General features: G+C 43.4%; 1 protein-coding gene across 2 annotated transcripts in view; it reads left to right on the forward strand.

Annotated features, from left to right (window-relative positions):
- Window positions 1–24,362, forward strand: part of Xpo7 (exportin 7) — a 37,760-nt gene extending 13,398 nt beyond the window's left edge. For both annotated transcript variants that reach the window (XM_005373641.2, XM_005373642.2), the window contains exons 10-28: window positions 299–445; window positions 1,316–1,488; window positions 3,374–3,567; window positions 4,338–4,443; window positions 5,896–6,031; window positions 6,525–6,598; window positions 7,736–7,816; window positions 8,655–8,718; window positions 9,093–9,201; window positions 10,273–10,379; window positions 13,077–13,165; window positions 13,754–13,861; window positions 17,332–17,414; window positions 17,672–17,886; window positions 18,097–18,235; window positions 19,987–20,147; window positions 21,101–21,199; window positions 21,691–21,818; window positions 22,795–24,362. In XM_005373641.2, coding sequence (XP_005373698.1) covers window positions 299–445; window positions 1,316–1,488; window positions 3,374–3,567; window positions 4,338–4,443; window positions 5,896–6,031; window positions 6,525–6,598; window positions 7,736–7,816; window positions 8,655–8,718; window positions 9,093–9,201; window positions 10,273–10,379; window positions 13,077–13,165; window positions 13,754–13,861; window positions 17,332–17,414; window positions 17,672–17,886; window positions 18,097–18,235; window positions 19,987–20,147; window positions 21,101–21,199; window positions 21,691–21,818; window positions 22,795–22,888 — 2,307 coding nt within the window. In that variant the 3' untranslated portion in view covers window positions 22,889–24,362. The remainder of the gene's footprint in view (window positions 1–298; window positions 446–1,315; window positions 1,489–3,373; window positions 3,568–4,337; window positions 4,444–5,895; window positions 6,032–6,524; window positions 6,599–7,735; window positions 7,817–8,654; window positions 8,719–9,092; window positions 9,202–10,272; window positions 10,380–13,076; window positions 13,166–13,753; window positions 13,862–17,331; window positions 17,415–17,671; window positions 17,887–18,096; window positions 18,236–19,986; window positions 20,148–21,100; window positions 21,200–21,690; window positions 21,819–22,794) is intronic.
- The last annotated feature ends 1,334 nt before the right edge of the window (window positions 24,363–25,696 follow it).

The raw sequence follows: 25,696 nt of genomic DNA on the forward strand, positions 1-25,696 counted from the left end.
ACAGGGTATCACTCTGTAGTTCAGGCTGGCATGAAACTCATGACTGTCCTCCTGCCTCAGCCTCCCAAGTGCTGGGGTTATGGACGTGTGCCACCATGCCTGGCTCTAACCATTGCTTTTTAAAGTGACTTAAAAACAATTGTGACTAAACATGCTTTGGAGGTATCTTTCCAACTCATCATCTCCAGCCTAAAAGTTTAGAAATAATTCCTTTCCCCATACCATCCTAAGTACATGTCATTGTTGAAGTATGGTGAATCACATCTTGCATTTTATTTTCCTCCTGTGCTACTGCCAGAGTTTATCAGACCCCAACAACTACCATGAGTTTTGCAGACTACTGGCCAGATTGAAAAGTAACTACCAACTGGGAGAATTGGTTAAGGTGGAAAACTACCCTGAGGTCATCCGATTGATAGCCAACTTCACAGTGACCAGCCTACAGGTTTGTCTTTGGTTGCTTTTGTCCTTCTTTTTAAACATCAGGATCTCTTGCTTAGGGGTATTAACCTTATAAGAATATTCTTCCTTCCACCCACCTTGGCACCAGTGACTTTAGACATCACATACCCTGCAGAGCAGGGGCTGCAGGTGAAGCACAATGGTAGAGCACTTTGCCTGGCAAGTGTCAGGCCCTGGATTCAGTCCTCAGTACCGTCAAAGAAAAACGGTGCAGGGGTTATGATTAGAGGAACACGTAGGAATTCCAAGAGTAATATTTAGATTTAAGACACAGAGAATTCCTGTATAACCTTGTTGAAAAAAAGAAAACAAGGTAGAGCAAAGTTCAGCAGAAAAGTAAAAAAAAAGTTTGAGACATTGGTTCTCAAACTGTGTGGCTTGTATCAGTCGTCTGGGAGCCCAGTGACGAATACAGGTGTTCGTATCTCACCCCATAATTTCCAGGTCACTGGCCCCATGGTGAAGCCTTGGACTGTAGTATTGACAAGTTCTCCAGATGGTTTGCATACATGCTGATGTCTGAAAACCACTTACATATAACTTTCTGGGTGGTTGGGCTTACACAGCTAACAGTGAGAAGGAATTACCTTCTCATTAGATGCTTAATATCTGAAATATTAATAATCACTTTGCTTTACACAGAACAAAGCTCATGAACACTTATCCTCCTTTTTTTTTTTTTTTTTTTTTTTAAAGTGTATTTGGGAGCCAGGGAAATAGCTCAATGGCACAAGCACCTGCCGGGCAAGCGCAAGGCCCTGAGTTCAATTCCCAGTACCCCCGCACCCCCTAAAATAGTGTATTTGGGACTGTGTACAAAAATGAAAAATGTGCCTTCTGCTCTTGTCTTTAGCACTGGGAATTTGCCCCAAATAGTGTGCACTATCTCCTGAGCCTATGGCAGCGGCTGGCAGCCTCTGTGCCATATGTCAAAGCCACAGAACCCCATATGCTGGAAACGTATACTCCTGAGGTCACCAAAGCCTACATCACATCCCGTTTGGAATCTGTGCACATCATATTGAGGTAAAGAAACCTGGACCACCTCCCTCTTTTTCTCACCAGTAGCCTACTGTTGGTCTTACTAGAGACCAAACACCCAACAGGCAAGGGGAATCTTGACATGAGACCCATTGGCACTGACACTGTTCAGGGTTATCCTTCGTTGTCAGTGGAGTGGCATATGAGAGCAAAAAGTCTGAAAGAAGAGTCTTTCTCTTTAGCATCCTACTCATGTCCCCATTTTTTGTGCTCTGTAATATCTTTGAATACAGAAGCACGTCCATGTGGGGTTTGTCCCTTAAATGTAAGAAACATTGGTAGGAAAAAAAAGAGAAAAGAAATATTTGTGGGATGTTCATAGAGAGTAAGAATGATAATGGACAGGTTATGGGGCTTAATGTGAACTCTCAAGGAAATAAGTATATGAGTAAGATTATACAATTTAATTACCAACTCTGGCTTCAAACTTTACTAGAAGACATGCAAGTTCTAGGCAGCTGATCACTGATTGCATTATACTAATAGGATTTCTGTCAACATTGATGATTACCTGGGTAATCTGGGAAACCTGAAATTAGAAAAATGTCAAGCCCTTTCAAAAATAACTTTGGGGCCAGGGATATAACTCAGCAGTACAGTACTTGCCTGGCAAGTGCAAGGTCCCGAGATTGATTCCCAGTACAAAAAGACAACCAAACTTTTATAAAATGAAGTTGTCTTTGTTAAGGAATCTTTCTTGTGTATTTTTCCACTGGCCGTTTCTCAGGGGAATTTACTTGGATTCTGAGGGCCTGGGATTTTTAAAATTTTGATTCTTAAATTTGCCCAAACTGTGCATATAATCATCTTGAGTTATAGTCTGAACTATTAATGACTTGAGTTACTTCAAAACCTAGGTGTTCATGAAGCTCACTGGAAAGCACTGTCCAGTCAGTTGGCTTCCTACAGGACTCAAATAGAGAGTAATGAAGTATTTGTAAGCCCCCAAGCTCAGGGAACTGGTTCATGGCTGTGTACTCTTGAGCAAGTTTGTCCACTTCCTTTTTTGTAAAATATAACCAGTAAAGGCCTATCTCGAAAGGTTCTTATGAGGATTAAATTAGCACGTCCTGGCACCCTGTGTGGCAAGCTCACGGTAGACACACAGCAATCAGCTGCTAGTGTGGTGCTGCTGCTGCTGGTGTTGTCATGCTGTGATGGAACAATAGCAAGTTCGCCACAGGACACAGTATTAGAATGCAGGACCCAGTGCAGAAGGCAAGACCTGCTACAGAACCATAATTCTGTACCTGCAACTCTGAAATCCAAGTGTGAAACTAAATTTTCTCACCAGGGTCTCAGCAAAATTCACTGGGTAGGAAAACTTGATATAAGGTGAAATTGGATCATTTGTAGACTAGTTTTTTAAATTCCTGCTTGGTGTCACTAATATTTATACATTTGGTACTGTATATTTGGTAAGCCACAGGGCCCATTTAGGGTTTTACATTACATGACATACGAAAATTTCTAAATTCCTAAACACATATAGCCACAGTAACCTCACATAACAGACTATCTACTTGTAGTCCCAGAGTTTATGATAGTCAAGAACAAGCAAAAGAGGAAAAGCCAAGTCCTCGAATTGCTGAGAAGTATAAGACCACCAGGTTCATGGTAGACAGATGTTAAAGGTAAGGATTCAGGTAGTAAGATTGATGCCAGCAAGCAGAATATACCCCAAGGAAGACTGGTGCTAAGGCAGTGATACCTGCCTTACAGCTTTCTAAATATCCTTCCTTGGGAAAAAGGGGTGTTGAGGTGTGGGCCTCTACAGTTAGAAATAGTGGTTAAATAAAGAGAGCTGCTGCATCAAAGAAATCACGTGGCAGAGTGCAAGAGAGCTCTCTTCCTTCTTCTCTTGGAACAGAGATGGCCTGGAAGACCCCCTGGAGGACACAGGTCTGGTCCAGCAACAGTTGGACCAGCTGTCCACCATTGGGCGTTGCGAGTATGAGAAGACCTGTGCACTCCTCGTGCAGTTGTTTGACCAGTCGGCCCAGTCCTACCAGGAGCTGCTGCAGAGTGCCAGCGCCAGCCCGATGGACATCGCAGTGCAGGAGGGTGAGTAGTGTGCAGAGAGCCCTTAGACCTATGAGGAAATGCTGCTGGTACCCTTTGTGCCTTGCCACCTCCCTTTCCAACCTTCCCAGAAGGATTCATTCAGAATCAGGTCCATATACACAAAAAAGTATTTGCCAATGAATAAATGCCAGGTGACTAGCACAGTTAACTGAAGTCAGACTTACAGTGGGGGTGTTTAAGGGAGTTTTGCACTCTAAAAATAATGGCCTTGGCCCAGTGTGGTGGTTCATGCCTGTAGTCCCAGCACTTGGGAGGCTAACACAGGAGCATCACTGCAAGATTGAGGCTGCCTGCACTACATAGCGAGACCCTGTCTCCAAAATAATAAAAATAATGGCATTATCTGACCCAGCAATAGACTATCTGATGAATTTCCCCCTGGCGTCACTCTTCAGTTATCAGAGCAGAGTAGTAACCATCTTCTACAAGAAAAGTAAGATTTTCTGGCTTTATCAGAGTGTTATGATAATGGAAACTTCTCAAAGAGACCAAAAAAGAAAAAAAATAAATAACAATAGCCAGGCGTGGTGGCACACGCCTGTAATCCCAATATGAGGGAGGCTGAGGGAGGCTGAGGCAGGAGGATCATTGCAAGTTCGAGACCATCCTGGGCTACAAAGTGAGCTCAAGGTCATCCTGAGCTGCATATTGAGATCCTGTCTCAAAAAGACAAAAACAATTAAAAAATAATGGAAACTCATAGTGAAGAGTGTGGTCAAGAAATGATGGCGCTGTTCCTCCTGCTGCAGGACGGCTGACCTGGCTGGTATACATCATTGGAGCCGTGATAGGTGGGCGGGTTTCCTTTGCCAGCACTGATGAGCAGGATGCTATGGATGGCGAGCTTGTCTGTCGGTAAGTGCACCCCACAGAAACCTTCCACTTGGTTCCTCTGACCACTCCCCTACCCCCTATTGGGGCCCCATGGATGGCCACCTCCCCCACGTAGAACATGATCTTAGGAAGCTAAGTACCTTGATAACAAAGGCCTGCTATGATACAGGTCCAACTTCAAGCCTTTTTTGATTGCAGTAAGATCTCAGCCTATGAGCCTTATTAAAAAACATGTTAGCAATAATTTAGCCAGGACATGATGGATACAGAATTGGGAAAATTAATGCAGAATTTTGTGATAGGAGACCCACTGCACCCTCCTGTGAGAATACAAGTGAAAAGGGCAAAAGTAATTTAGGGTCGTTATGAAAATGATTTTGTGACTTTGCAGACAGCTGCTACTCTGAAGGGTCAGAACTTTCAGATGCTGTGTCAAGGCATGAATACGCTTTAAGCTGGTGCTTTAGAGTTCACTGGTCTGCAGACATCTCAGTAATTCTTATTCTACAAATCCCCTTTGCTGGGCATGGTGGCGCATGCCTGTAGTCCCAACACTAGAAGGCAGAAGCAGGAGGATTGCCATAAGCTTGAGGTCAGCCTGGACCACATGATAAATCCCCATTTATCTCTTTACCGTTCATTTTGTTTTTCAGATGCTTATTTGCCCTTAATTGTCTTAATCCTAATAAAACTCTCCATGGTGTTTTTCCGCTCCATTTTTTGAAGAATTGAGCCAAGATGTAATAGGAATGAGATCTAATACTTTTCTGATTCTGCAGCCTGGCATGATACTATATATGTGTCATGATATAAATCTAGTTCAGACAGTATCTTGTAGACTGGATTGAGTGTAATTTACTCATGATATGTCACAAATAGTTTGCTACCTCTTCTTACACTATCAAAATATCAAATGACTCATTTAAAATAATATCATTCTTATTCATTCAGCATTCACTCGTGTTTCCCACTGTGCTTTCTTTAGGGGTGAGGGGTACAGAAAAAAGGAATGAAGTCATGGGTAGTATATGTGCAATCTGTCCCTGGAAGTGCTTCCTGCCTATCCTTTGTGTGTCTCCATTTCTGTTGTGCCTCAGAGGAAAAAAAAAAAAAAAAACAAGAATCAGTGAGCTAGTCCAGGCTCCCTCGTTGGTATAGATGAACTGGAGTGGAGAAAATCACCCAGTGTCTCGCAAAAGTTTTAAGAAAGAACATTACCCCTCACATCCGTGTTTTCCCACTATTCCTAAGCTGGTTATGAGTTCGGTCTCAGTGGACAAACACAGCCATTCTATCTTGGCGGTGGTTCCTGTGGGGCAGAAATAGGGACTGTTATTCCCTCTCCAGAGTGGAGAATGCCTTTCAGCTGAGACGGGTAAGGGGAGAGCACATGATTAACTCATTCACAGTACCTTGGATTGTCTACAGTGACCAGGGTATCCTTCTGTTGAATCGTTGCTCCTCTTTCTTTAGGGTGCTCCAACTCATGAACCTGACAGATTCCCGCTTAGCTCAGGCGGGTAATGAGAAGCTCGAATTGGCCATGCTGAGCTTTTTTGAACAGTTCCGTAAGATCTACATTGGAGACCAGGTGCAGAAATCCTCGAAGGTAACAGACTCACAGTTGGCTCCATTAAGTTCTCACTTCCTGTGTGTGGAAACAGGGAAACAGTTGATAACAGTTGACAGACAGGCTCCAGATTTTTAGGTAGTGGGATAGTCAAAATGTTTTCTCTTAGTCTGTAGAATTCTGGGAGACTCCTCAGAGAATCAGGTCCATTCCTCTAGTAGTCCATATGTCTAACAAATGGCCAGTCAAAACATCTGTTGTTCTCCCCCAAATTGGCAGTTGCTAGTCTCTAAACATGAATTAATGTTCAGAGCAGCACAAGGTTTTAGCAGAGTTTTGTCATTTGAGGACTGAAGGGGATCAGTAAGAGAGTTCAGTTCTCAGAAACTGGTGCATACCTTTAGCAAGTGTGCCCCAGGATTATTGTCCATTTCCTTTGCTCATCTTACCCTGTGTGTGGAAAAAGTCTAGGGATGTGATTGTTCTAATCCAAAGTTTCCCGTTACTTTCTGTTCCTTTCATGTTATACCAGCTGTACCGCCGACTTTCAGAAGTTCTGGGCTTGAATGATGAGACCATGGTCCTAAGCGTCTTCATAGGAAAAATGTAAGTGTTTCAGCTTGCCATCAGCAAGAGGCCCTTGCAGTCCTGTTGCAACTGTAAAATGTGATCTTGGCATTGTGCTGCCACTGCCTGGATATTCCAGCCTTGATCGTTTGCGTCAGAAAATTGTGCATTTGAGTGTGTGACAAGCTGTGCTTAGAGATATGGCCCGGCCCCAGAGCATTCCAGGCTTGTACAGAATCTTACAGAATCTCCTCTTTAGCCTCTGGAATCACAGGTGAAGCCATGTTATGGCATTATCAAAATGGAACTTCCTCCCCAGTGATTGTTGCTCAGCCTCAGCCAGTTGCCGAGCTGCCCACGACTCCCAGAGTAGGCCTGTGCTTCCTGGTGCTGATTTCCATGGTTCTGACCGCAGGGAAGAGCCCTACTTTCAGGCGGGCTTACTCCTCTCAGGAAACATCACACCCTCTGAAAGTCTTGAGTCTGCAAAATCTAGTGTTGTTACTTGATCTGTCTACAAAGTTGGCAGTCCTGATTGGCCCTTTTTTTGTTTTTGTTGTTTTTTTTAAGTTATGCCCCTTGGGTTACATTTTTCCCTTTTTATTAGTCCAATTTCTCAATGCACACACTAAGAGCCAAGTGTGCTATTCAGGGCTGTGTGCAAAGTGACATTTTGCCCCTTTCCAACTCTCCTAGCCCTAAACACTCATATCCATGAGCTGGTTAATAATTTAAGTTGAAAAAAAGCAAAGGGCGTCTAAAGGACTCTGCCAGCCAAGCATCCAGAAGCAAGGGCTACTAGAATTCTGCAGCTGACGGTGGATGGTGCAGGTGCAGAATTGCAGACGTCTGCATGTATCACTGCCGCAGAAATCTCTTGCCCTTGCTGCAGAAATCAGCCCTGGAGTGCCCCAGAATTCCAAGGGCCTGGGTATGGGCCAGTGTAGCTTTGGAACCAAGTAGTGAAGATTATCTGAAGGATAATTTTTCTAGTCAACCAAATGTAAGTACGGAGATTTTATACCCATTTTTTTTTTGTGGTCGTGATGTCTGTGAATTGGTGATGCAGATGTGTGGTGACTTTTGATGGATGATTTTCTTCTTCTCCCAGCCCTCAAGGAAACCAGGCAAGTCAAAAGTGTCTCTTGCTTTTTTTTTTTTCTTTTTGTCCTCCAGCATCACCAACTTGAAGTATTGGGGCCGCTGTGAACCAATCACCTCCAAGACACTACAGCTTCTCAATGACCTCTCCATTGGATATCCTTTTCTAAGTTAGCTCTTGAGCACAGCAGAAACTGGTGTGCAGTCCCAGCAATCACAGCCTCCTGCTGCTGTTTTCATTTAGTTGGGCAATATTCCATTTTTCTGGGAGTCTAAGAGAGCACCTACACCAACTCCAGAACCCCCAAAATGAGCCAGCACACCACCACAGATTTATTCCTGGCTAGTGCAGAGGCCCAGAAGTACCCAGAGGACCTAGCCCACAGGTACCCATGCTGTATGACCAACGTTGTAGCATCCCTTGTGCAAACAGAGTCCCTCAGCTGATGGGTGGAGACAGCCTCATGCCAAGCCTCCTGACGGAAGTAGTAGTTGTGCCTCCTCTTAACTTGGATATATCTACTATGAAAGCCTGAATTGCTGAAGCCTTTCACAAGCAGGGATCTTCAAGAGCAGTAAAACCTGGAAAAAACTGTTGGAGTGACTTATTTCTCAGTTCTCCTAAAGACTGTACATGGCTAGTGCTGTTGTGCATAGGCAAGAAGCCCACTCCTGACGCGCACAGTGGAGGCCATAGGTAGGGCTCTAGCACTTAAACTGTCTCTTGGAGCTCCCACCAAGAAAAGCTATTCTAGGGTAGTCATGATTCTTTGGGAAACCACTGGGTGTTGTCTGGGTTCTCTTCCTAATCAGTTAACTTTGCTTAGAAGAGAACTTATCTTTTCCTATTTGGCGGTACACTCAAGTAGTGGTACACTCAAGTAGTTGAGAAAGGGTATTTGAATAATCTTACTTAATCCTGGAGCGTTTCTATCTCCCTGAAAGATTCTTGGTTTGCTTTACACTTTCCTTGACCTTCTCCCTTCGTTTTCACGTACAGTAGCGTAAGGAAGCTGGTGAAGCTTAGTGCGGTACAGTTCATGCTGAACAATCACACAGTGAGTATTTCTGCTTCTTCCTGTCCTCTCTTCGGCCACCCACACACACCTCTCAGCACATAAAAAGAGATGTTCACACTGAGGCCCTGGGTACTGCTGCTACAGACTGCAGTCCCTGACTCCTGTCACACTGCCAGATTACTGTCATCAGAGCTGCTCTCTGGCTTCAGGATGACTTGAGTTGTGTTGGAGTTACCTACTACTGTTCATGCTTGAGATAAATTGGTAGTAGGTAACAATCACAGTAACTAATAAAAATACTTAAAGAATGATCATGGAGCTTGAAAGGGCTCAGTAATTCTCAAATTACTGGCTTGCATTCTGCCTCTGACCCATGTTTTTACCTTTTTAACTTGTTTTCTTTTTTTTAATAGAGCGAGCACTTTTCATTTTTGGGTATTAACAATCAGTCCAACCTGACAGACATGCGGTGTCGGACTACCTTCTACACAGCACTTGGGCGTCTCCTCATGGTGGATTTAGGTACTGCAATAAATCTAGAGGCTCATAAAGTAATCTGGCACTATTCTAAATTTTTATTCGAGGACAGAAGACCAGATGTGGGGGAAATCTTCTCTGTTGTTTCAACAGTAACAAAACCATCTGAAATAACAGTCAGATTTCACCAAGAATACAGCATGCTGTCGTGGTCCCCGTAGCTGGAAGAGTATCCATATGCTCCAAGTTTTCATCTGATAAACGATGGCTTTAAAACTCCTCACTGGGCACTGTAGCACGTGGGTGTTGTCCCAGCTACTCAGGAGGCTGAGCCAGGAGGATCAGAAGTTCAAGGCCAGCCTGGACAACTTAGTGAGACTGTCTCAAATTAAAATTAAAGACCTGTATTGACTTAATACATAATGTAGTTCTTATCTGTAAAATAAGGGGACCATGAATTGAGATTCCTGACTATATTCTTTGCCTCCATCGGCCCCACACTGAAGTGCAGACCCACTTGGGAGTCAGTAGAAGCTTCATCATCCAGATCTCGCACACATGAACCAGGAGGGCTCTCGCACTGCTGGGGATAGTAGTAGTTTTAGACTAATAATTGAAGCCCAGTGGTATTATTCTGATTTTGAGCTATTTCAGTTTACTCCTACTAAAAAAATATTACGAAACCTCCTATGTTTATGATCAATTACTAAGCAAAGTAAGTGTGAGGAAAGCCTCCATGTGTACCTCTTCAGTTTGAGTGTCACCTAGTTCTCACACATCAGCCTCTGTCCTTTCTCAGCTGACTCTGCTTCTCACTGAATGCAATAATCAGTAAGTGGAGTAGCTCTTTATACACAGACAAATCTTTGATGCTGTGCTCGGCTTCTAAACCTTAGGACATCCCTGTACTGGACCATTTCTGTCACTTGTTAGTTTAAATTTTGGTTTCTATGTATACATTTTATTCTTAAATGACTACTAACGCCTGTTGAGATAATAAGGGAGCCCATGAATTATCCTGGGGCCTGCTTATCTTTCATGCCATCTGCTTCTTCAAGCACACCCAGCTTGCACTTGTTGGTAGCAGAGTCACACCCAGGGCTGTTTCCATTGCAGGAGAGGATGAAGATCAGTATGAGCAGTTCATGCTGCCGCTCACAGCAGCTTTCGAGGCAGTGGCCCAGATGTTTAGCACTAACACTTTCAACGAGCAAGAGGCAAAGGTGAGTTCTTCACCCACCAATGACCAGCTCCTGGTTGGGGACAGTCCCTGATGGAGCCCACATCAGCCAGCCCTGCAGAAAATGGTGCTGTCCATACATCAGCCCTCAGGTTGCTTTTTGCTTATCTCTTGGGATTCTCAAATTAAAGAACCAGCAGAGCTTTATAAAGTCAAGTGTTTTTAATCTGTGTTTTTAAATGTGTCATCGTAGTTATTTGTAGTTTTCTTAATGCCTTTTTAATCACTGCTGTCTTCGCCTCATTTCATTTTTAATACTGCTTATTAGTGCTTTCACTGTTTGTCTAGATAAACCCTGCCAGAGTTGTTAATTTTGTACTCTAACTTGTTAACTTTTCAGACCTTTTTCTCCCCTTTTCAGACCTTTTAAATAGTCATTTAAAATTGTAAATGCCTCTTGGCATATTATTCCGCAAGATTTTTTAAATTGTAAAATACAAAACTTTATCATCCTGTTTTACACATACACTTTAGTAGGGTTAAGTTTTAACATTGTGATAAACAGATCTTCAGATTTCACAAAGTTTTTAGTTTTTTTGTGGTGCTGGGGATCGAACCCAGGGCCTTATGCATGCAAGGCAAGAGCTCTACCAGTGAGCCACATCTCCATCCCTGTTGTTTTTTTGACACAGAGTCTTGCTATGTAGTTCATACTGGCCTTGAACTCATTATGGTTGGCCACTAGGCTGGCCTCAAACTCAGAGCGATCCTCCTAGCTAAGCCTCCCAAGTGCTGGGATTACAGGTGTGTGCCACCACACCTGGCTCCCCAAGTTTTAATATGTAACATTTTCATTATTATTCAGGTCTTCATAATTTCTCATTGATTTTTTTTTTTTTTGGATTTCCATATATACAGAATTGTAAGTTACTTTCGGTTTTTTATTTCTGGCTATCAGAATTGTCATTCTTTTGACAGTTTGTTGTTGTTGTTTTTTCCCCCGCGCCCCCGGTACCGGGAATTGAACTCACGACCAGGCACTGTGCCGCTGAGTTAAATCCCCAGCCCCAGAATTGTCATTCTTGATTGCTGTTTTCCTCATCTTTTATTTGACACATACCTGGTCACTTAACCTTTAGATATTTGTGCTCCCCAGATCAGCAGACACCAGGATATCAGTATTGGGCACGCCCTTTGCAGTGTTCATGAGGGCACCAAGGTGACCCATAGAGCCAGCAGAGAGCCTAGAATTTGCCAGAAAAAAATGCCAGGCAGTACCTGACATTCTAAACTTCGCTGTTTTCATCCTTAAAAAGCCTCTTAACTTTCCATCTTCAAATCATCAAGGTAGTCAAGAGAACAACACTACTTTATCCAGCTCCTTCCTCTCTTGAGTATTTTGGGGTCTGAGATGGGTATCATTCAAACCAAGAAAGGTTAATATGGACCATATCAGTAAGTCAGGCTATGGTATCAACCAGCATGAAGAACGTAACTGAGGGATATCAGTGAACTTCAGCCCCTCCCCTCACATTAGTCCAACACACAGCAAATAAAATCTAAAAAAGCCTCCTTTGGGGCTGAGGTTGTAGCTCATTGATAGAGCTCTTGCCTAGCACACATAAGGCCCCAGGGTCCTCTAGCATTGAGAGTTGGGGAAAGCAGAGTCACCATGGACCTAGACTGGTCACCCACATCTTTGTCATGTCCCACGTAATCAATCTTTTAGATTGGTTATGTCTTAGACTACAAAATTAAGCTCATAGTATCAGCTCAAGAATAGATCTGTTTGCTTAAAGCAGGCTTTTCACATGTATGGTGGTTAGCATATCTATGACCACTAGAGTTTAAAGGCATTGTTACTGCTGTTAAGGACCCCTATTCAAAAGTTCTACTAAGAAGAGAGTATTGGATTTAGAGTCTTGGTGTGTGCTGAGTCCTAATCTGGGACCCCTGCCACCTAAGAGCCTAACCAGATCTTTTCCTGTGAAAGGAAAGTATAGTACTTTACTGCTCCAAGCTTTACCTTATCAGTCTTATTTGCAGTTCCCTAGCCTTTTCCTCTGAGCTTTTTTTTTCCCCTACCTTTTGAATGTTAGGGGTGCTTTGTTGTTGTTTGTTTTACTTTTCTATTTCTTAAATACAGTTCATTACTTATCAGCCTCTGTTTCTGCTATGAGCCATAGTCTAGGTTGCATATCCCTTATCTGAAATGCTTGGGCCAGAAGTATTTCAGATCTTAGAATTTATTTGGAGTTTGGAATATCTGGTTATATATAAATTAGATGTCTTAGGGATAGGGCCCAAGTATAAACACAAAATTCATTTATGTTTCATATGAACCTTATACATATAATCTGAAGATATATATAATACTTTATAATTTTATACATGAAACAGCTTCATAGTATGGGATTTTCTACTTATGGCAGCATTTTTGAATTAACACTCAAAAAGTTTTGGGTTTGGAGCATTTCACATTTTAATATGAGGCATGCTCAACCTCGATAACAAGCTTCCAGAGCAAATTTTTTTGGATATGTGCTGCTGAAGCAAGCATTCCAGAACTAATTTTTAAGTGAAAAGATGGTAGTGTAGCATAGAAGAGACTGATTTAGAATACTAGACAAGAAGTATTTGTTGGAAAGGAAGAATTTGATTACACATGTGCAAAATCCCTATCAGATGGTTGTGGTTTGGTTTTTCTTCTAATGTAACATATTTTTGCCTTCTGCTACAGCGAACTCTAGTTGGCCTAGTGAGGGACCTGAGAGGGATAGCTTTCGCCTTCAATGCCAAGACCAGCTTCATGATGCTGTTTGAATGGATGTATCCTAACTCAAACTAGGGGTACACTACACAAGCCTTAACCGGAGTGTGACTGGTGGTAGAGTCACTGGGAGGAGATGGAGGCAGGCAGGGAGGGAGGGAGGAGTGGTGAGGCAAGAAGATGAAGAGTTATGGAGGTGTGCCATACCTTTCTTTTGGATTCCAATCTACAGGGGGTTGGGGGGACCACAAATTTTAGGAATTAAAAAAGTATAATTACTGAATTTATAACTTTGAACAGATCATTTTAAATCTGTTTGGGTCAGGAAGATGGTCAAAAGTTTGAGTGCTTCTGTTTCTCCAATAGTTACGGAAGGGGAGTAGATCCCTTATATCACAGAAGTAGTAAAAGATGCAGAAGAAAGGCTACTGTGTACATTAAAATGTTTATTATTACCTGTTATAGGTTAAAGGATATGAAAAGGATATGTAGTCACTGTACTGTCTTCTAGATAGATTCCAAGGTCAGCAAGCAAGAGACATGAAACAAACTATAATTTGAGTTTGTGTTTGGCTGGTGCTAAGAAATTATTTTAAATTCTGTATTTTTCTGGATTCAAAAATTCTTCCTTAGCTTCCCATTCACAGATACCCATCCTATATGCCAATTCTCCAGCGGGCAATTGAGCTCTGGTACCATGATCCGGCCTGTACCACACCTGTACTCAAGCTGATGGCTGAACTAGTTCATAACAGGTAAGCAGAAGGATGCTGTCTCAAGGGCACAGCTGCCCTTGTCTGAAAGAGCTCCAAGAGAACTTGCTTTATCTAGTGTTTGGGCAGACTGTAAGCAATAACAAGATGCACTGGTGTCAAATTGGTTTATTTGTTTGTTTGTTTGTTTGTTTGTTTGTTTTTCCGGTACCAGGAATCGAACTCATGACCTCGCGCTTGCCAGGCAGGCGCTGTGCCACTGAGCTAAATCCCCAGCCCCTTGGTGTCAAACTTGGATACCTCTTAAAGTTTGTTTAACACAGGTATCCCCAACACACAAAGCCATTGCTACATGTAGGAAACAGATTCCCAGGAGTTCTGTTCTTAGAAGTTTGGCAACCAAGATTCTGACTTTCCTGGCACAGTTACAAAAATTAACATGTGGCAGTGGTGGTGTATCTGGCACATTTCAGGATAGTGACAGTTCAGAAGGAAATGGAATGTTTCAAAGTAATCTTTCTTAAGAAACATTTTGCCTGATGTGGGGGCACATACCTGTAGTCAGGAGACTGAAGCAAGCAAATTGCCACAAGAAAGTTCCTTATTAGGCAGATTGAACTGATCAGTATCAATAAGTCTGTAAACATTTATTTTTTGAAAGCAAGAAAAATTTCTTAGGCACCAAAGTTTACATATTTCCAACCAAAATATAAATAATTTAAAGAGCAAAATGAAGGCAGTGGTAGGAAACAGGAGCTAAAGCAGAGATGAGAAGGAGCTTGGGGTGAGCATGAGCAAGAAGCAGTATATGTGCACACCAGTTCCCCAAAATGCATGCCATTCTTACGCACCAGCAGTGAAAAAAGAAAAAGCCAGCGTCTTAGCCTTGCTAGAATTTCATGTGTGTGCATCTGTCTCTCTTGGGACTGCAGAGAGAATTAATTTTTGAAACTGCCTTTGTGGGGAATGAGAAGTGCTGAGAGAGGCCATAACCTTGAATCTTTCAAGAGTCATTCATTTATAAAGTAGTTATTTGTTAACACCCAGTCTTGCCAGTCTACCTCCTAGAAGTTGTGCTGGGAAGAATCTCAGTGCTCTCTTACTGTCACATGTGTTGGAAAAGACAGGCAATAAAACAAGGACAAGACAGGAGCTGTGTAGCCGGGCGTGGTGGCACACGCCTGTAATTCCAGCACTCAGGAGGCTGAGGCAGGAAGATCATTGTGAGTTCGAGACCAACCTGGGCTACAAAGTGAACTCAAGGCCAGCCGGAATTGCATACTGAGACCTTGTCTCAAAAAAAAAAAAAAAGACAGGAACTGTGGTGCAATATTCCCAGAGTGTGTGACACTGGGATTGGTTCATGGTGCAATGCTAGGCTTAAGGGCTGAGACAGAACTGAGTTCTGCCTGGGTAACTTAAAGAGCCTGTCTCAAAATTTTAAAAAGAGCTGGAGATGTAGCCCAACAGCAGAGCACCCCAGGGTTCAATCCCTAGTACTACCAAAAAAAAAGAAAACACAGAAGGTAATTTCAGCAGTGATTAGATGCTATAGAAAAACTAAGGTAATAAGAGAAAAAGGACCAAGAAAGGCCTGTTAGAGAAGGTGATGTTCAAGCTGAAATTCGAGTGACAAGCATTCTGGTAGTCCTGCCCAAATAATGTTCCAAACAGAAGCCAACTGCAAGTTTCTTAAGAACGGCAGAGCTTGCTGGGACTTCAGACAGAAAAATATCACTGGCTGAAGCTTGAGTGAGCTGATGCCGTGCTGAAAGGAGTCAGAGCAGTTGGCGGAGGCCAGATGGCCAAGTGTCTGGCACAGCAGTGGCAAAAAACTGGCATTGACCATCATTGCAGTGGGAAACTGCTAGGGCACTCTAGGCAAGGCTGTAAAATGACTCTGGTTACAGCATTTAAAGGTGTCGTAGATACCTACAGTAGGAAGAATGGGGCTCACATTTTGGAATTAGGCTTGACAGATTGTGGGGGATGAAAGGCTTTTGGGTTTGAGGCCTGTTGTGGCTTGTGTTTAGATGTCCCCCCAAAGCCTCATGCAGTGATAGGTGGGCTTTTTCAGAGATGGCTGGATCTAGAGTGTGTGATGCTGGGATTGATTCATGGTACAATGCTAGGCTTAAGGGCACCAGGATTAAGGGTGTGAGTGCTACCCTCAAAGGGGTAGAAAGAGCTGTGGTTGCCCTTGCTTGCTTGCTTTTGCTGTCTTCTGCTTGCTGTAAACTGGTTCTACTCTGCGATACCCCTCTGCCAAGCCACCCTGCCTTGGAGCCAGCTGATTATGGACTGAAACCTCTACAAACTGTGAGCTAAATAAATCTTTCCCCCTTTAACTCTGGGTGTCGGGTATTTTGTCTCAGCAACAAGAGAAAAGTAACTAACAGGAGGCCTCACCAAATTGAACAAGAAGTAGAGCAGATAAAAGAGGTGTTCTATTCTCACAGAGTCAGAACTCAGAACTAGCCAGGTGTGGTGGTACATACCTGTAATCCCAGCACTAAAGAGGCTGAGGCAAGAAGATCACCACAAATTTGAGGCCAGCCTGAACTACACAGCAAGACACACATAAAAAAAAAAAAAAAAAATCAAAACTTTATATTTAAAAATTTTTTTCCGGGGCTGGAGATTTAGCTAAGTGGCACAGTGCAAGGTGTGTGGCAAGTGCAAGGTCATGAGTTCAATTCCCCGTACCGGGGGGGGAAAAAATTTCCAGGGGCTGGGGATTTAGCTCAGCGGCACAGCACCTGCCTGACAAGCACGAGGTCGTGAGTTCAATTCCCGGTACCAGAAAAAAACTCGAAAAATTTTTTTCCTTCCCTGTCTGAAATCTGTTGTGACATTTCAAGTCCCTTTGTGTCTTTTCTTACAAAGTGATAACCTTGCTTGTACTTCTCCATCTCTTACTTGCCACAGAAGCCATAAGGGAGGTATAAATTGATGTCTGAAGGATTGAATTAGTACCAGGAAATGATTGGCAGAATGACTTTAGTCATATTTTTTGAGACAGTCTCACTAAATTGCCCAGCTTGAGTGAGCTGATGCCGTGCTGAAAGGAGTCAGAGCAGTCGGCAGAGGCCAGATGGCCAAGTGTCTGGCATAGCAGTGGCAAAAAACTGGCATTGATCATCATTGCAGTGGGAAACTGCTAGGGCACTCTAGGCAAGGCTATAAAATGACTCTGGTTACAGCATTTAAAGGTGAACTCATGATCCTCCTGCCTCAGTCTCCCAGAAATTAAGGACTTTAGAAGTGGTTTTATTTGCTTTTTGTCTGTTTTGTTTCCTGTAAGTATTCTCAAATTGAGTAGCAGAAACTTGAATCTAGCGCACTGGACTTGAAGAGACACACTATATCATTGGTTAAATATTTCACTTAACTTGGTTATCCTCACATCAAGACAGGCACCCTGTACAGTTTCTCAGGAATCCCCAGAGTCCTCCAAGACTGCCATCTTCTAAGAAGATACCCTGACTTTGTTTCCTCTGTTCTCTGCTCAGATCTCAACGACTCCAGTTTGATGTCTCTTCCCCCAATGGCATCTTACTTTTCCGAGAAACCAGCAAAATGATCACGATGTACGGTAGGTGCTTTAGAGGAGCACACCCAGTGGGGTATTCTGACTCAGCCACCATGCTGCACACAGCACGTACTCTTCCGCTGTCCCTGGTAGTAGCCAGAGCAACACTCCCATGAGTGCTGTGTTCCTTATTCGCGCATGTTAGTGCACCTGCTGCTACAGAAGACCTGCTGGAATCTGTATGCCTTTGGAGAGGGGTGAGATGGTATAAAAATCTCTGTCATACTGTGGTTGATTACATACCTTACTTGTCTGCTCAGGCAATCGTATCCTGACACTAGGAGAGGTCCCAAAGGATCAGGTCTATGCGCTGAAGCTCAAGGGCATCTCTATCTGCTTCTCCATGCTGAAGGCTGCCCTCAGCGGGAGTTACGTCAATTTTGGAGTCTTCCGCCTCTATGGAGATGATGCCTTGGACAATGCTCTGCAGACCTTCATCAAGCTGCTCCTCTCCATTCCCCACAGTGACCTCCTGGTAAGCTTTAGCATCACTGGAAGTCTTGCCCCTCATCATGCTCAGTCTGTTTTACTTGAGACCAGGAAAAACTGCAAGCTAGTCCCTTTCTACTCTAACTCTGTATCTCATTTCCCAATTGGAAGGAACTAAGCTGGTTTTTTTAGACCCCTATCCCTCATGCTGAGCCAGTAGCTGCTGAGGCTAATTTTTTTTCCTCCTCTGCCACAGGACTACCCCAAGCTCAGCCAGTCTTACTACTCATTACTGGAAGTCCTGACCCAGGACCATATGAACTTTATTGCAAGTCTGGAACCTCACGTCATCATGTATATTCTCTCTTCCATTTCTGAAGGACTTACTGCACTTGGTAAGCACCTGGATCAGTATGTTTGTACCACTGAACTAAGCAGAAGGGGAGAATGCATAGGGTGACTGCTCTGGGGAATTAGCCCTAACAAGAGTACCGTGTCCAGGTACATTCTGATCCAGCCTAAGAGCCAGGCACTTGTAAGGCATTATGGACAGAGTAACTAACATGGACTCTGTCTTTAAGGAGCTTTGTATCTGGTGGATGAAACACCTAAACACACATCTTCCTGTTTCCCATACTCACCTTACTCTCTGCTCATGCCCCCTCAGGAAAAATAAATACCTCAGCTCCTGGCTGTGAGGGGTGGGGTCAAGGAAGACAGGCTGAAAGGCTGGGCATCAGAGTGTCTGTGAAAAAACTGGATAGGTGTAACCCAGTTCCTGGTGGTTGGGACAGGCAGCACTAGAACCTTTTAGCAAGAAGGAACCAGGAACTCCAGGTGACTGGTGCACAAATGCAGAAGAGTTAAGACCGAAAAGACATGAAGAAGGGTGCTCATAGCCATATGAGGGTGGTAAGACTCCGAAATGCTGTGGGACCTGTGAAAGGGTTTCACACCACCACCTCCTTAAGTTTTTCCATCCTAGGCCTGTGGTTCCTGTCAACTATTATGTTTTGGCTGCCTTCCAGAAATCTTAATATATTGTACTATGTGTGTGTACTTTCAGAGAATAAAACATGTTTATATCAGGCCAAGCCAAACGGATTAAATCAGCTGCAGAGTAATGATGATATATTGCAAATGGATGCAGAATGACTTTTGGACTATCATGAGTTAGCCACACCTGTGTGCCACAAACTATGACCCAGGATTACTTCTGTCAGGGGCATTGCCATATCTATTATAGTCCAGTCAATGCATCAGACTTTGCTTTGGGAGGCTGTTTTACACCTTTTTGCAAACACAGGGACCTTGACACAGGCTCTCTCAGTCCTCATCAGAATTGTTTGCTTGCTTTTTTTTGTTTTGGCTTGGTGGTTTGGTTTGGTTTTGTGATAGGGTTTCACTATGCAAGTCAGGTTGGCCTTGAACTCAGCAGCCTCCTCCTGCCTCAACTTTCAGATTGGCATGCATCACCATGCCCAGCTTCAGAATTGTTTGCTCTTTCAAGTCCCTTGGCTACAGCTGGTCTACACTGGTCAACTGGTTGTGCTGCCCCAGTCCCTTAGTAGAAGAGCACAAAGGAGTGGTGGACTCCCAAGGTGCTTTGCCAACAATAAACAATATATGCACCACATTCTAACAAATGTAGATATTCACAGGTAACTCAGCATAGGCCTATACCTCAGATTTCTTGGTTCCAATCACAACTTACTAGCCCTGTTGTCTTTAAGGGGGGGTCTTATAACCTCCAAACTCTGGTTTCCTTGTGTAAATGGAGTCTTAGAGTCCTTCAGAAGTACCTAGAAAGTACTTAATGCAGTGTCTAGCACAAATGAAGCACTTCCTGGATGTAAAAATATATGTGATTTTTTTTTTTTTTTAAATGAACTAGAAGACATCTACAATATGTGGAGCCAGTAATTTAAATGTTTACATTATCTGTTATCACACATTCAGCTTCAGACTTAGAAACTAGGCCTTGCTATATGATAAGAGTAAGAAGCTAACAGGAAACAGCCTAAGTAGTGGTCTTGGCTGCAACAGCCACAATAGTCGTCCAGCCAGGTACTTCCATAGGATCTCAGCCAAGTCACCACCAGCAGCTTAGTATCCCTGCTCTCTTCCTTCTGCCCCTTTCTCCCAGACACCATGGTATGCACAGGCTGCTGCTCCTGCCTGGACCACATTGTGACATACCTCTTCAAGCAGCTGTCACGTAGCACCAAAAAGAGAACGACACCCCTGAACCAGGAGAGTGACCGCTTTCTGCACATCATGCAGCAGCATCCAGAGATGATCCAGCAGGTAAGGAAGCTGAGGGTTAGGTAGTCGTGGGGTGTGTCCTACCTGGGAGGACTGCTGCATGAGGAGCAGCTGGGCAAGATGGCAAGTGTAACTAACATCTTAACAGGTTCATGCTGCTGAGGGGAAGCTCTTAGATGCAGTCAATTTTGAGTTTGCTAAGTAGTCAAAGGGTATAGAATACCTGGAAAGGCAGGAACAAAAATGTAAGGCAGTAGAAAGTAACTGACCACACAAATCAGTAACCATATGCCTGTCTGTATTTTATTTGTATGTAACAAAAATAAGATTTGAAGCCACAATACTAAGATAAAGAGCTGGGATCTCAGGGGATGTTTTTGTGGTATTGGGAATTGAATCCAGGGAGCACTGAACGAGATCCCCAATCCTTCTTTAAATTTTATTTTGAGAGAAGATTTTGTTAAGTTGTCCATGGTGGCCTCAGACTTGTGATCCTTCTACCTCAGTCTCTGAAGTAGATGGCATTATAGGCATGTACCGCCAAGCCTAGTTTGAATTATTATATTTAAGCCAATAATATTAGTTAACTTCAGCATTGTTCATTGTACTGTTGAATAGCAGTAAAATAATTCAGAATCCATTGCATCCACAAAATGTCCCAAAGGTTTTTCTTCTGAGACTGGTACCTGGAAGTGACATTACAGGGTGGTTTTGCACTATACTTTTGTTTGCTTGACCCCATTCCATTACCCACAAGTCGGACTCAGCTGGGAAGACCCACTTGTAAATGAAGTTACCAAATCAATTTAAAGAACAGAAAAGGAAATTTCACAGAAGAAACTTTGAAATAAATAGAAGACTAAAGTAAATGAAGCTTCACCAAATATTTGTCTTATACTACACAGAAAAGGCCTTCGGCCTAACACAAGGCTTCATTTGGGATGTCTTCTCTGGCAGCCACCACTAGGTCCCTGCCTCCCAATTCTGTTTTTCAGATGCTATCTACGGTGCTGAACATCATTATCTTTGAAGACTGTAGGAACCAGTGGTCCATGTCCCGGCCCCTGCTTGGCTTGATCCTACTTAATGAAAAGGTAGGGTGAGCAGCTTCTGTGCACTTCACTTTCCTACTCCGTGTGGAAGGCTTTTAGGAACACCCCCAGGATGGCAAAACAAGGAACATGGGCCATTTACTGAGTATGTGCTATTCCTGTTGACCCATTAGAAGCCAGGAGCGTGGCCGTTCCAACAGACAAAGGGTAAAGGGTGAGGAAGAATCTTCCTGTGGGGAGTAAGGGAAACTATGTCTGGATAGCAGAGCACCTAAGACTCAGTTCTACTTCCAGCTCTGTCAAAAACAGTCTCGTAGTTACAGTACTAAAAAAGAAGGGTCTGGATCAGATGATCCTTAAAGTGTTTTACAAACTGGAAGAAGACATTTCCTGCAAGGTCTTGCCTAAATCTGAAAAAGAGAAAAACATGGCCAGTTTTAGTAGCCAGTACATCCCACTTCCTTCCTGAAGGCCACAGATGACTACTCTACCTTTCACCACCATCTTACCTTGTTTCCATCGTTGCTCCACAGTATTTTTCTGACCTAAGGAACAGTATCGTCAATAGCCAGCCACCAGAGAAGCAGCAGGCCATGCATCTGTGCTTTGAAAACCTGATGGAAGGCATCGAACGGAATCTCCTCACAAAAAACAGAGACAGGTGAGTGCTGAGGGGCCTGCCAAGAAGTCCTGGGCTCCTGCTACTTTTCACATCATTGAAACAAGCACCCCTAAGGTCTCTGTGCACTGCATTTGGAGACACCTAAAGCAGTGCTGCGAACAGGACAGCAGTGAGAGCTCTAGGAGCCACATTTACAGAAGTGAAGAGAACAGGCAGGTAGGGGTAAGCTGAGTGGTAGAGTGCTTAGTTAGCCTTCCTGCAGCCCTGGGTTCAGTCCCAAGAACTGCCAGAGGAAAAAGAAACAGGCAAAATGCATTTGAATAATGTAGTTTACGTAATGCCACTTATCCAGATTTTAAGTCACTGTGCAATCAGTTCTTAAAAACTGAGAATTTTAACTATCTTGTTATTACACTAAGCCTTCAAAATCCTATGTAGCCTCAATATAGATGCTTAATTTTCACCAGAAATACTTGACCTGTATTTACATTTGATACATTTATAATTGACAGAGTTCCGTACCCAGTTCTCTTAACTAAATTAATTCAAGTGTGGTTGGGGAAGTAGACTGGACATTTTATGTAATTTGATTCAGTTCTAGGCACACAGACCATGGTTCAAGGGCTCACTGGCACTTGTGCTCAGCAGCGACCACACAGAACACGCTCTGTTGACATCAGACACAAAGAGCATCACACTCGTACCTCCCTCACTGTGCAGGGGTTACTCCCCACCTGTCAGTAAGGTTCCTTTTGTATTGCGTGAGACAAAGGTGGCTCTCAGGGTCCCAGGCTGGACCATCTGTAGCCTGCCATGAAGTTGCCACAGAGAAAGGGGGGCAAAACCAGGCCAGTTTCCCCTTGTAAGCTTAAAACAGATGAACTACAAACAGAACCCATTGATTCCTATGTTGTGCTTCTCAGTAGCCACTTCTCTGCTAAAAAAAATACTTTAGGCAAAGACCTTTCTTTCCCTCCCATCCTCCTCCCCCAACCCACATGCATCCTCTCTGCAGGTTCACCCAGAACCTGTCAGCATTCCGTCGAGAAGTCAACGACTCGATGAAGAATTCCACTTATGGCGTGAATAGCAATGACATGATGAGCTGACACCGCCCCGGCCTCTACCTGTACGGAGCAGCGTCCCTTTGGTGTGGCCCAGAGGGGCAAACAATTGCAAGGGAGAGGGCCTAGCTGATCTGGCTCCTTCCTCCAGGGGTGTGGGGAAAATGGCAAAGGTCACCGGCTACTTCCCCAGTGAATAGGGGTGTGCGTGCACTCGCTGGGGGCAGGGCGCTGCTGGTTCCTAGGGGACTGGGTGGGGAGGGTGGTGGGAGGAGACGAGACACAGACGTCTGAGACTCCAGCCCCTTCCTCCTGGGGCCACCCGACGGGGGAGAACCCCCAGTGTCCTGCCACAACCTGCCTTGTATAAACATGTACATTTTTTCATAACATTTTGAACAAGGTTTATATTGACTCAAGTTTAAAAACAAAAAGTGTGACTGAAAAATTTTTACAGAGTCTAGTGCACCAATGCTGATGTGAGGGGTTATGTATGCGAGTGAAGAAAATGTGTATTCTGGTGGCCTGAAGCTTTACTGGACAAGGATGTGTGAAAGTACAGAGATATATTTAGTTGACACAGTGTAGAGAGGCAAAAAAAAGTAAAAATTCCAAATGTATATTTTTTCTTATTGCCCTTTCCTCACCCCCAAAATGACCACTTCCTGTTGCTGTATTAACCCTTGTTATTAGGAACTCTAAGCCATGCCAGAGTACCGTCCTTCCCTTTTAACAGTGGATGCTGCCCTAGGTCCCCTGGCCTCTTGCAGTGGCAATAACTCCAGCTAGAAGTGTTTGGTGTTCTCCATCCTTTCTCCCACCTTGCTTACCTTCATCCTCAGACAGATGCCTCTTGCTTTTAAAAGTTGGATTTAACTATGTGTTTTAGGGTTCTTGGTCTCTGGAAAGGGAGAGACCAGACAGACGTCATTGAGCCTGTTGCTTTCCTGGTGAGCATTTGGGATGAGTCCACCAGAGATCCAGCCGTGTGTGGCCACAACTTTGTCTTCCCTCGAGGCAGTGTGTGGATGTGTGTGTGTGGTATTTATGTGTGCCCTGCACTTGTGAACGTATGAACTGGAGAAAGTTACTACAGGGGAGGGTTCTTAATAACAAGGTCTACCTAGCATGAAGTATTTAACATTCTCCTACCCCTTAAAAAATATACATTTTTATAAAATGAAAACCATAATAAATGTTTTGAATATTAAAAAAATTAACCTACAGAAGGAAAGTAATGGAGAAAGCTATTTGCCTTGTACTTTTTCCACAATTGTTGCTGCTAGCTGTACACATCTCTAGTTCAGCTCTTGCCCACGGGACACTCATCAATTAGGTTTCATTTTTATTTTTCTCCTCTACCCCCAGAAACAAGCCTGTTAATTTTTTTCCCTTCTCCTCTGGCAACTGTGTGGTGAATCCTTTCTTGCGTGATCAGGTTGCGGATAGACTTGTAAGGGTGTTGCTGCATACAGTGTAAGCATTGTGACCGCCAATAAACTTCAATGGTTTCTACTGACCTGGTTTCAGCACTCAAATCTAGTGTGTGTCTAGGGACCTGTCTCATTCTAAACACACAATGGGTTTTCAAACATGGATTCAAGAGGTGAACAGAAAGTACAGTGCATGTCTAAATATTTTTCCAGTAAAACACACATTGACATTAATCCCCTCAAAATACCCATCCTCAGCCAGGTGTGGTGGCATACACCTGTAATCTCAGCACTCAGGAGGCTGAGGCAGGAGGACTGTTGTGAGTTCTAGGACAGCCTGGGCTACAAAGTGAGCTCAGGGCCATCTTGAACTGCAAAGTGAAACACTGTCTCAAAAAAAAAAAAAACACTCCTTCAAACATACTTATCCCATCATTCTCATTACTTCTGAAGCAGTTCTGGAAGGCCTCTTTCATTGAGTATCTTTAGTTGTCATGACTACCTAGATGTCCTGAATAAATTCAGAACACTTCGTGGTCATGTTGACTTTGGGGAATAATCAGAAGTCACATGGTGTCAGGTTTGGTGAATAAAATGGGTGAGAATACCTTAATGTTTTCACAAGGCTACCTTTCTGTTGGATGGTATCCAGTAGCAGCATTCACCATTTTTTTTTTTTTAATCACATCTCAAAGACTTTCAGAACTGCTTCAGAAAATAGGAAGAAGCCAAGCATGGTGGTGCACACCTGTAAGCCCAGCACTCAGGAGGCTGAGGTAGGAGGACCTCTGCAAATTCAAGGCCAGCCTGGGCTTCAAAGTGAATTCAATGCTAGCCTGAACTGCATGGTGAAACCCTGTCTCAAGACAAAAGAAATGGCCAGAAGGATAGGATAAGTGTATTCAAATAAAAGAATATTTTGAGGAAGATTAATGCAATGTCTTACTGTAGTTTTTTGCGGCAAGGCCTCACTATGTAGTTCAGGCTGGCCTTCAGCTCACTATGTAGGCCCACTGGTCTTGAACTATCAATCCTCTTGCTTCAGCCTCCCGGGTGCTGGGATTACAGGCGTGGGCCACCTCGTCCAGCTCAGTAATCTTTTTGTTTTTTTGCAGTTTAAATATTACACTAATCATTTTTTACATTTAAAGATTCTTCTAATATTTTAATCATCCCATGTACAGTTAGTAAAACTGGGAAAATGGTCTTGAAGTCAGACTATCCATACCTTCTGTCCTCAGCTCTTGAGAGACTGATCATACCTTGTAATAAAGGTAAAGCATCTGCTTAAGGCCGTATTAATTCAACTGGGAAATTACTGAGAATACCAACTAAGATAATGGAAATGAAATCACTCATAAAAGTACAACAGGCCACTATTAATAAATCAGAAAATAATTCCTCTTACAAAGTCTAGGGC

Source organism: Chinchilla lanigera, unplaced genomic scaffold (assembly GCF_000276665.1).
Source record: "Chinchilla lanigera isolate Chin_1 unplaced genomic scaffold, ChiLan1.0 scaffold00002, whole genome shotgun sequence".
Taxonomy (NCBI): Eukaryota; Metazoa; Chordata; class Mammalia; order Rodentia; family Chinchillidae; genus Chinchilla; species Chinchilla lanigera.